Source organism: Rhinolophus hipposideros (genome assembly GCF_964194185.1).
Source record: "Rhinolophus hipposideros genome assembly, chromosome: 20".
Classification (NCBI taxonomy): domain Eukaryota; kingdom Metazoa; phylum Chordata; class Mammalia; order Chiroptera; family Rhinolophidae; genus Rhinolophus; species Rhinolophus hipposideros.
In genome coordinates, this window is record NC_138066.1 from 30,523,992 (window position 1) to 30,536,301 (window position 12,310).

General features: G+C 40.7%; 1 protein-coding gene across 1 annotated transcript in view; it reads left to right on the forward strand.

Annotated features, from left to right (window-relative positions):
• Positions 1-12,310, forward strand: part of CA10 (carbonic anhydrase 10) — a 444,734-nt gene that overhangs the window by 167,180 nt on the left and 265,244 nt on the right. Inside the window, exon 3 of the mRNA XM_081028824.1 lies at positions 7,696-7,838. Within this exon, the coding sequence (XP_080884950.1) occupies positions 7,696-7,838 (143 nt within the window). The remainder of the gene's footprint in view (positions 1-7,695; positions 7,839-12,310) is intronic.

Here is a 12,310-nt window from a genome sequence, read left to right on the forward strand (position 1 = left end):
ATTTATGAAATAATGATAACATTATCTCACAAAATTGTGGGGAAGGTCAAGCAACATAAGATGTGCCAAGTTCCTCGCACAGAGCTTATTAAATGGTGGGTGATCAGCAAATGAACATTCCCCCTTTCTTCCTTCCCCATCAATTGATGTGTTTTCGGGCATGCAAAGCCAGTCACCACATTGAAACCAAGCAAAACAGGAAGATGGAGCCGCCGTACAAACATATAATCCAACAACTTCCAAAAGCTAAATTAAGATGATTTTCTTTGGCACTAAAACCACCGTGGATGACCCATATCACCACTGACTCTCTCCATTCATCCAGACTTTGAGAGTTATGGATCCAAGAAATAATTGTACATTGGCTCATTAAAAGTATGACATTAAGCAGCCAGTCCTGTCACCTAGACTTCTCCCTGCTCTGAATCCAGATTGGGATGTGTGGGCATCTGAGAACTGCCTCTCCTCCCGCTCCTGCCTGGATCCTTCCCCCTTTTCATCTCTGGAAGGCTGCAGTGGTGGAATCACAGTGATGGTGGCCACACCATTCCCCAGCATCCCCTCTCTTGACTCCCTCTCTAACATTCACTGAATGCTTATTATAGAAAGGACACTCTGCTAGAGCTTGTATCCACAGATTCTCACTTAATCTTCCCAACAACTCTGTCAAGTAGCAATAATCCCTGTTTTCCAGAGAGTGAAAATAAGGCTATAGAAGTTCATCCACCTGCTCAAGGTTCCATGGTGAGGATACGGTAACTCGTGATCTTCCTCCTATACAATTAGTAGGTTGGTGCCACAGGAATTGCGGTTTTTGCAATTATTTTCAACCTTTTAAATCGCAATTCCTTTTGCGCCCACCTAATATAATTCTTGTGAGGTGGAGATATCAGAAGATCCTGAGGCTTAAATTCTCTCTGCATAATAGTTATTCAAATCCAGTGATAATTGGTATCAGTTGCTGGGAACAGCACGTCTCTTCATGTGAGGAAGAATTTTAATCTTTTTAAGTTGCTCTAAGACTTTTATGGCTTGCAGCCCGTAGTCTTACTTTCAGGCTGAACTCAAATGTCTCCTCCACTAAGAAGGCTTACCCTAGCACTTGAGAAAAGGGTCAGGGTCAGTGTAGGCCCCTCTCTGTATTTAAGTTTTAATATGTACATGCCTTAATTAGAAGACCATGTCTTATTTTAACTATTTGTTCACTTGCCTATCTTCCCTCCATGCAGGTGTCCTTAAGAGTGGGGGCATTTTTCTATGGCTTACTTGAGATGTTCTTTTAATTTTTTAGGTGAATGTACAAATTAATGATTATATGTTAAATAGGATATCTGCAACCATGTAAAGGTTACCCAAGTAAGAGAATGGGGAGCCCTAGTTAGAGGCCCAGCAGTAGAAGAAGAATCCAGCAGCAAAGGAGTTATTTGCAGCCACTTTCCCCCATGAAATAAATCTGAAATCATCTAGGGGCCAAAAGCCTATAGCAGAGGGTATTTTAAATGTGCTCATTAATAATGACTCAAAGGGAAGATTTATTGCAGTTGAGAAAAACGAAAGAGACAGTAAATCAGCATTGGTGAGGAAAAGAGCAAGGGAAAGATATGAGTTGTTATTTAAAATGTATTCATATGCTTTATAACCCTAAAGTAGAGATTGCTATATTGAAGTGGAAGGCTTTATTTGTAGGATTGAATTCACTGAAGTTATGTTTTATGCCAGCATTCATTTTCCCAACTTTCATTTGCTTTCCTTTGGCCAAAAGTTAGGGACTTAGTTTATTGCTTGAAAGCAAGAATAGATTGCCTTAGCTGTCTCTTCATGAAAACATTCTTTGCTTCAAATGATGACTTATAAAGCACCAGTTGGATCCTAGGAAAATGCTATTTTATTAGCACATATGTTGAAGAGAATAGTTTTTAAAACATTCAATTAGTTCTGCCTTTGAGATAGAATTTAAACAAACCCAAAGCAATAGGATTAAATTCCCATAAAAATCCACCTGTTGCTTGGGAACCAATTCTTTTCCCATTCAAACTACTCCAAGGATAATCAAGCTCACTCTTGGCTATATTCCAGCCAAGGCAGATACATGCTTGTAATTCATAAATCATACCATGGTACTACCTTGCCTAAAACTCTCGGTGGTTTTCTTGCAATTGGAATAAAATGCAACCTGTTTACTGAATCATCTGGCCTCCATTTACCTGGCCACCCTCATCTCATCTCACTTTTCTTCTCATCTGGTTCATCAGGTTCAAGGTACCTGGCTTCTTCCTGGTTCCTTGAACATAGCAGGATCTTCTCTGCCCAGGCCAGCTGCTCAGCTCTGCCTTGGACAGCCCTTCCCCTGCCACAATCCAGAAGTGACTCCTTTCAGTCCTTCCAGGATCACTAGATGCCACTTACAGAGAAATTATCCCTGACTGTTCTACCGGGGTTGTCTCCCCCATTCACGCTGTATTCTGTAATTCATTACCATCTGAATTGTCTCTGCAGCATGCTTACCAAAAGTTCTGATTACATCTATATACGTATGTAGGCTTGGAGACCAACACTATCTCCCATATTCTCCACTAGATTGCAAGATCCCTGAGAACAAGGGCCATACTGTTTCATCCATTACTGACTACCCAGAACTGATCATAGTCCCTGGCCCACAGTAGGTCCGCAGTAAATATTTGCTATGTGAATTCTCGGTGTGAAGCCTAATGCCTGGCACCTCATAGGCTGTCACTAAACACTTTTTAATTGACTTTGTTTTGTTCCCATAGAATTTGGCAAATACATAGCTGCATAAATTAATTCCAAGGGCTGAACTCCAAAACAGCATGGTCTCTGCAAATTCTGCTGAGACGAAAAAATGACACTTCAGGACAATTGAATACGGAGAATGCCTAAAAGCCCAGAGTGATTTTGGAGCATCTTCTCTAGGATAAAAATGTCATTGAGGCAAATTTTAACTCTGTATCAGACTTGATATGTCTGATTCCTTGATCTGCTGACGTACTTCTTATTTTGGCGAGAACTTTTCTGTTTTTCTCTGGGTGGGAGGGTTACCATGCATGATGTGTTAACAAACGAAACTGGAGCTTTTCTGTTTTGAGCAAGCAGCTAATAGGTTTTGCTTTGGGTTTTCCAAGGTTCACATTTTAAGCAGCTAAAATCACGGTCGCTGAGCTTCTTTCATCATTCACTAGACCCAGAGCTCAGAGACCATTTGGGATTTGCAGTTTAGAGTAACTGACAATATTGTCATGGGGAAATGTGTTGGCAAGATAATCTGTGAAAATTAATTTGCAAAAAAAATCCAGGTCTTTTGTGTGTTCTGTTTTATATGGAAATTAGAAGATTGTGTGACGAGAATGTCCCAGGTGACGCCATTCGAACATTTTCAGACCAGTTGTCCATTAATCAGAAGGAGTGATTCTCACTCAATTTTACTTTATTTACATTTTTTTCCTCAATCAGTTGTACCAGTCAAGATAGAAAAAGACTCAGCATTAGCTAATAAGATGTAATATACATATGTTCTTAGAAAACATGACTGGAAGTTTTAAAAGTGCATTTATTGGGACAACCATGGAAACGAAGAGAAAAATAATTCAACAATGGTCTGAATTTGGAAATAGAAGCAGTGCCATCGCACTCTGTAATGCCACCTCTGCTCCCAGGGTTGACATGGGGGGGTTATAAACCAGAAGGACCAACAATATGGAGGAGAGTTAAATATTAGAATCTTGGGGATAACTAGGGGTGCAGTATAATCCAGAGGGAGAGTTTCTAACTCTAAATCTTGAAGCCTTGGTTCATACATCCAGGCTTGCTCTGCAGGTAAAACCTGCAGGTTCACTGCCATGCCTCAATAAGCATGGGCACTGCATGCCTTCCTGTTTTCACAGCCTTCCTCCTACAGCGTTTCCCTAGAACCTAGATTGCTCCACATTTGCAGACCTGTTCCTGGTCCGTTTGGCACCTGAGGTCCCTGGACTAGCTTTGACACCTTAATTATTGTCCTAACACTTACCCCTGACTCTCAGAGCATTGACTTCTTTCATCTGGACCAGAACCTTGTCCAGTCCACATCCCCTAGGACACCACCCCTGGGGCAGCACTTCATGACCTCGGGGACTTCCTGCAGATGGGACCCGAACACATCCTCTCTGGCCCGAATTAAAGCCTTTTTTCTATCCAGCCAAAGTTGCATGGCTTTTTAAAAATCCTAACTTTATTTGACATTTAAAGCAGGTTGATTTCAACCTTCACACTTGAAATTTAGTTTAACTGGAAAATAGGCACTGATGTTACTTACTCTTGATTTACCAAAAGGAAAAAACAATGCTAGCAACGTCTTATGATGGTCATGGCAATAATTTACTCCAAAACTCTGTGGCTACAATAGTCTGTGTGGAACCTCTTGAGGGGAAGGAACTTACTCGTAGAGCAGTGGAGGTACGGTAGCACTAGGAACCTCAAGACACGGGGCCTCACTCTGTCCTTCCCTGTCTCTGCCTGGCTGTGTGGCCTTTGGTTGAGGACTTTATCCTCTGCTTTTATGACCTGAATTTCATGTATGCATTTCAATGAGATGATCTCTAAGGTGGCATCTATTTCCAAAATTTATTTGGAATTTAATTTATGGGTGGAATTTAATTTATGGAATTAATTTATGGGTGATTTAACATCAGCAGTCCAGTGGTCAATCAACTTAGATACATACCTCTTTCAGGAGTAGAACTAAAGAGAGACACAGCTGAGCTAGTGTTTCTCAGTTATTCTTCAATTGGCTGAGCAGGTGGTTAGGACCAGCTACATCAGCCTTGATAGTGAAGTGGGGACATAAAACCCAGAAACTGTGTGTCGTAAAGAGTGCCATGCCCAGTAAAAGCTGTGGCAGATGTTCTCATAAAGTTTTTGCTGTTTGTGTTTCAGTGGGGGTACTTTTGGGGTCTGAAGTTTATTAGTAAGGCCCAGCAGTATCTGCTACCCATGTTGCCCTATAACAGCGGTTTTGCAATTCATTTATAGGGTTGGAATTATTTTTGTTAATGATTTTCATGGGACTAGGTGAATGCAGTGCGTACCAGCTGTAACTACATCTATCGTGCAGCTGCCTTCCTGGGAAGGCCCCTCAATATCCTAGATGGCGAGAATGTCTTGCAGAGTTTCAAAGATAAAAGGGGACCATATTAGTTTCCTATTGTGGCTATAACAAATATTCATACTTTGGTGGCTTAAAACAACACAAATTTATTATCTTGCAGTTCTGGAGGTGAGAAGTCTGCAATGAGTCTCATGGGATTAAAACTGGTGTTAGCTGGTCAGGGTTCCTCCTGGAGGCTCTAGGGAGATAATTTGTTGTTTTGCCTATTCCAGCTTCTAGAGGCCACCTGAATTCTTTGGCTCCTGTCCCCTTCCTCCATCTTCAAAGCCAGTATCTCCTGTCCTCTCTGACCTCTCTTTTCATCCTTGGATCTTTTCTCTGTGTCTCTGACCTTCCTAAATACTTCTCTCTTTAAAAAGACCCTGGTGATGACATTGAGCCCACCCAAATAATACAGGGTAATCTACTCATCTCATGACCCCTAATTTAATCATGTCTGTGAAGTGCCTTTTACCATTAAGATAACATTCACAGGTTCTGGAGTTAGAACGTGGACATCTTGGAAGGGGGCCATTATTCAGCCTACCACAGGAGCCATAGAGAGCAATCAAGGTCACTTATCTAGGGTCACACGTCTCGTTTACCAGTGCCATGACTTTACCCCTGGCATCTTCACATTTGCCCTGTGTTTGTGCATTCCTGCCAGAGGGGTAGCAGCATGCCCTGATGGAAGCTTTATTTTCATAATAAACTTGAAATGATAGAGGAGTAAGTATAGGATTAAATCAACAATTTAAATAGAGCAGTTTAGGCTAAAAGTTTATATTTTTAACAATAAATTCTTATTGCAAAAGCTTTCCTAAATATTATAATTTTTCTAGGGTGTGGTACCCTCTAAAGATGACTTCCTGTGAGAACAGCTTAAACGATGATGAGAAATGAGAGTTCCAAGGAAACACTTGTGTTACGTTCTTCTTTCTACTCTTCCTTCCACTCCTTCTCTTTCTCCCTCCATAACTCATTGCTGCCGTTTTGACAATCAGTTGTGCTGGAAAGCCAATTCAAACTCTTTGAACTAAAGGGAACAAAGCCACTAGAGGCTTATTGGAATGGGTTAAACCAAATTAGCGATTGGTCTATTTCACCATGAAGCCCATATTTTGGCGTTGACGCATTCTTCTAAGAATCCAAGGAGCTCATTGTTAATTCTTCTCCCACTTCTGCCCAACAGTGGCTTGTAACAAATAAAAGAGTCATAGAATTTTGGATGTGGATTAGTTGGATTTAGTTAGGACTAGATCCAAGTCTTCTAGCCCAAGTCTTTCCTTGAATTATGGGTCTCTTATATAGCTTCTTTGGTTAGTGTGTGTGCCAGACTCCTCTCTTGGCTCAGTTTTCCCCATCCATGTCATGGGCAGGAACGATAGCTACTGACAGCTGCTGTAAATTAAACACTGTATTAGATTTGAGTTCCTAAGAGGGATAGGTGCATTTGAGAGGGTTGTGCTCTGATTGTCAGGCTCATCTTCTCAAGGAATTGCTCCCTGGCTCCACTTCCACTGCTGCAGGTTTCAGTGCCCCTCATGTAGTCTCATAACACACTCGACTTAACCTCACCCCCTCCCCCCAGTTCAATCCAGCCTAACCCAGGGCTGGACACTCGATAATAGCTCACTACACTGCTAATGCACGCTGTGGATGGATGAGTGAATCATGGCCACATTATCTGAGGGGCATTGGGAGGACACATGGATCCAGAGCCTCAGTCGAAATGCTGCAAGGGGCAGGAAAAGGCTGAAGATATAGTTTCTGATCTTCACTGACCTAAAATTAGTAGGTTGGCTCCTTCTGCTCTGCTAACTTTCTCAAACAAAAGAAAGTGGGACTGGCAATTATCATTGAAATTTATTTTAATAGATGTTTTAATGTGACACTGAAGATGAGTAGGCAATTTCCCTTTGGATATTTGCACTCAATACTCAGTGTCATTCTTTTCTGCCTATCCAATAGACAAATTCTTCAGCTGCTGGTACATTAGATTAATGACACAGCACTGAACTCAACAAAGTCAAGTTGCCAAACCCCTATCTAGCATTGACTGGGGATCATAGAAATAATTCATTCCCTCAGTTGAGTCTTGACAACCCACAGAATAACACCTTGTATATGTTGAATGCCACCTTCTTGTATATAGGACAAGGTTGATTCTTACATCATTCTGCCAAGTGGGCAAGCAGACTATGAACTCAGGAATTGCTAAATATTTGATGTACCTCAGACGTGTTGCAAATATGATGTGGTTGGACTGTGCCATCTTCCCACTAAGGCATGAATGCTAACTGTACTCATCAAAGAGGCCACAGGAGGAATGGGTCTGAAACAAGAAAGCGTGATCTTAAAGGTCATGAAGGGAGGACTCAGAGCAATTGACTAAGATTCAGGCCAGGAAAATACCATAGCAACACCAAAGGATCTCTATGGGTGGGGAACATTGGGTGAGTCTTTGACTTGACCACTTTTGTACCATAGCTCTTTTTATGTTGTTTCTCCAATCTTCCACGCAACCTGATGCTACAATTTCTTTTTGTTTCTAGTTCCTTCTTTCTGGGGATTGGTGAACTCAGCTTGGAATCTTTGCTCTGTGGGGAAACGGCAGTCACCGGTCAACATAGAGACCAGTCACATGATCTTCGACCCCTTTCTGACGCCTCTTCGCATCAACACTGGGGGTAGGAAGGTAAGCAGCCATGTTGCTTCCATTGTGAAGTTGAGAAGCGGGGTGGGAAGGTGCTGATTCTGAAAGCCAGTCCATCTCTGTGATGAGTTTGTCTTCTCACCTAGGAATAAGACCTCTGGCCTTACTGCCAACAAATATAATTATGTCTAAATTGTACTTTTTGCCCCTAGCTGGTCAAACCCTCATGTTTCTAATTACTTTGTACCCCCTGGAGGTTGCCTGAGGTTCTATCCCTTGGTACCCCATGAAGGTCAGAACATAGAGTTGCCTCCCCCGTCTATCATGCTGGGAAAATCCTTCTCCCCAGAAACCTCTTTACTGGGGCTTCTTTTAACCTGAACAAAGTGAAAATAACATTTTTAACAAAAGTAAAATCAGACATTTATCATCCTTGAAAGAAAAACAAACAAAAATCACCCTAGATGATTTATAAGAAAATCAATAATTAATCTTCCTAGGGGCATCTTGCTGGCTAAGAATCCTAGCTCCTGTGCAGAAATGCTGAGCTGTGCTTTGTGATTCTCACGCCAACATGCCTCCCTCCCTGCCCCCCATAAGATGTTCCTCCTTAATTTGTGGAAGGGCATAATGCCCATGGGGTCTTCTCATCACTGGAACCTGGCATTTCTCTTGCTGGTTCATTTCTATTTGGCAACCTTTTGCTGTTGAGTAGATTGTTGAAGGTGGAAAAAACACACACAGAGAAAATTGTGTTTGAAGGTGATTTAGCTATTGCGAACTCAAGAGGAATGGAAAATCATTTGCGTGCAAGAAATTGGGGTTAAAATTATAGACAACTTTTGTTGCTGCCAGCGGCTGATTCTCCAGGGTTCGGGTTCCTTGGGCTCTGCTCTCTCCTCTACTTATGCAGTCTGTTCACCTTGCTTACCACGGGGTTTGTGAGTAGGTTTGTTTTCCCCCTTCTGATATGTTAGAATATATCTTTTTTCCTATCACATAACTGTCACACACACACACACACACACACAAATCTAATGACTCATCAATGTGTTGTTAGTGACTTTGACGCAGGTCACAAGGCAGGTTATAAGAGACCTTGCATGTGATTGACACTCTTCAGCTATGTAGTACTTGTGTGCTGTTTTAAATATGACTTGGGAAGCATTTCTGTAGATAGTTCCTGTGTCGCTGATGTCATTTATTGCTCTGATTCCATAGGAAAAACAGCCTAATCTAATTATCGTTTCATTTGCAGTTTTAGTTTTACAAACCCGAAACGGAACTCGATGTGGGTTCTACACACACCTCTCTCTAAAAAGGGGACTCTTTCAAGTCAAGTCCTGAAGGTGGTTAGGTTCACTGACCAGTATTTAAGAAGGGCAAGTTGCCGTTTTGACTAAATGTCCCATTATTTTTTCTTTCCTGGAGAGGGTGATGGTGGGAATAATTGTATTCTAGGCAAAGGGAAAAGCAGTAAAAGGAAAAAAAAAAAAAAGCCCAAAAGCAGAATGAGGTTTGGTAACTGAATTCCAGAAATTATCTGAAAGATGGCCATCAAGGCGGAAGCAAAGAGACTGAAAAGGAGGTGGTAGGGAAATAAGGGTGAGGGAGGAAGGCAGGGTCCAGATCCGGGGGCCATATTAAGGAACTGGATCTTTTTTCCTAAGAGTTAGAGCAAGCACAAGAAGCGTTTTTTTTAGGTAAAGGGTATGTTGGAAGTGGGATGGGAAAAGTGGCAAGCTAGCACAAGTAATGGATATATAATTTTCACTTTCCATTAGGCCATCTTAGAGGAAAATGTTGATGTGAAAGAAAAAAAAAACTAATTTCAAGATAGCTTTTCCCTAAAATTTATTGGAAAAGAAAGGATTGGGAGATAGTCTGGTGTTAAAAATCACGCATACGTTATGTTTTGTTTTGATGGTTTTTGTTGTTAAATGATTTTTTTTTTTAATTCCCAACTCAGTAAAGTATACCTGATCCAAATCAATTTTCAAATGCATTGGAGTTTGGAATTTTGGAAACATTTACTTTTGATGATGTAAATATTTATATCTGGCACAATTTGTGTTGTCAGTTGTTTGAAGAACTGAGAACTGTCTGATGGTTCTTTTGCATTTGTGGAAAGGTGGAAAAAAATATAGATGGTAGTAGGGTAAAATAACTGGTAATAAAATGCTTACACTTGATAGACAATAACTAAATCACGCTGGCAAGCTTTTTAAAGGTGGTTTTTAATGAGTTAGAGACTTGTTTTGGAAGTGAGGATTCAAATCACTGCTCCGAATTTAGTTTTGCCTTAAGGAAATGTGTATCTGACTCCTAAGGTTTAAAAGCTACCCGGCAAGACTGGGCGGTTTTGTAGAATTTGGGCAAAGTGCCACATTTTGAAGTCTGGGATCAGCTGGGTCTCAGCATGTTAAATGCACCCCAGGCTTTCTGTGTTTTATGTCACATTCTTATCCATGAGCATGATTCCTACCCGTGTTGAAATGTTGCTTATTTACAGACCCATGAAGCAGCTCTGCCACAGTCTCACTTATGTTACTGAATTTTTTAAACATGTTTGGCTGGCATAGGCTCATATGACGAATTAAGGACTTTTCTTAGCATGAACAAGGGCTGAAATTCAGCCTGAACACAAGAATACAAAGAATAATACTAGTTAGATGAGAATCAGAACATGTTGTGTCTTATTCTGGTATAATAGAGGATATTCATTTTACTTGAGCCCTGAGATTTCTTTTACCTTTCAAGTTGCTTATTTTCAATGGTACTTTTTAAGCAGTGTTTGTGTTGTTTTTTTTTTCTGAAAGGAGAGTATTTTTTATCCAGTGGTCTCATCTGACACGTAGGACTCTTACAGACAAAATCCAAAATAATTGTGCTTTTCAAGCAACACTCACTGAAGGTTGGGTTGCATATGGATACAAGAATCCTACTTGGACCCAGTTTCCTGCCTTTAACTCCATTAAACTTAACTCCCAATAGTTTAAATAGCATTTTTGTTTAACCTTGGAGCTAATTAATGTCTTCTACGTAAAGATACTAAATCAATTCAGGAATCAAAAGGGGGCGGGTGGAGATAATTCTTCTTTCATGGTTTCAGATCATTTGAAGTCTCTATAAAGGGGAAATTGGATTGTGATATAACTGGTGTTTAATCTCAGTTTAATCCTGACTTTTAAAGACAGAGGCCTTTTTTAGCAATTGAACTTGTACAGTTTCACATATATTTTGACTTTCCTTGTCTTTTTCCTCAGACCAAAGTGAATGTACAAGTTGTGTTTATGTGTTAATTTTCATGTACTATTCACATAAGTAAGCTTCTTGTTAATTTGAAAGTAAAAATATGGAATGAGAATGTTACCCATAGCAAAATATGAATAGCCTTCCTAGATCATTTTGGGGTACAGTCATTCTTAGAAATACTTGCCTGGAGGATTCCTGGTGCAGGTGGGTGCTGAAGTGTTGTGGGTTAAGAGGTGAGCTGAGCTCTCTATGATGGAAATGTGGTCCATAAATAACCTTTCTGCTGATCTAAAATGTTTAAACGAAGAAAAGACATTAAGGCAAGTCTAAAAATCACTTGCTGATGCTACCATTTTAACCAGAAATTAGTTTTGGCCTCCTGCCTCATCTTTTGGCTCTTTTAATAAAATGGATATCTCAATAGTTAAGGACACCAGAATTGCTCATGTAACAGTTAGCATCTAAAATCTGCCACATAACAATCACGATTTTGTTTATTTAAAAAAATGCTCATGATACGCCCAGGATTAAAGGTAGTATTGTTTTCTTTCTGTTTTGCTAAAGTTCGTAGATTTTTCTACAGCAAACTTGCATTAATTTAAGAATCTGAAAAACACCTATTGTTTTTTAACTTCTCTCCCCGTTTTAGGCAAAAATACACTTAGATTTGGTAATGCGGTAGATTGAATAATGCTCCCTCCTAAAGATGTCCATACCCTACCACATCCCCAGAATCTGTAAATATGTTATCTTACGCAGTAAAAGGAATCTTGAAGCTGTGATGAAGTTAAGGATCTTAAAATGGGATGATTATCCTATATTCTCCAGCTGTGCTCATTGTAATCACAAGGTTCTTATAAGGAATAGACAGAGACAGGAGGGTCATTCACAGTCAGAGAAGGAGACCTGACAAGAGAAGCAGAAGTCAGAGAGTGATGCCAGGCCGTGAGCCAAGGAATGCAGGCAGCCTCTAGAAGCCTCGAAAAAGCAAGAAAATACATTCTTCCCTAGAGCCTCCAGAAGGAACACAGCCCTGCTAAAACCTTGATTTTATCCCAGCAAAACTGTTATCTGACTCCTGACTTCCGGAATGTGAGATCACACTGTCCATGAGGGAAGAAGCCAGCTCAATGCAGCCCACAGGGATGCAGTTGGTCAGTGACGACCCCAGCTGCACTTCCTTCCCTCCTGTCTTCTGCCGGGCTCCCTTTCGAGAGAACTCAGACACCAAGCCAGCATGTTGGGTCAGTGTGTTGAAG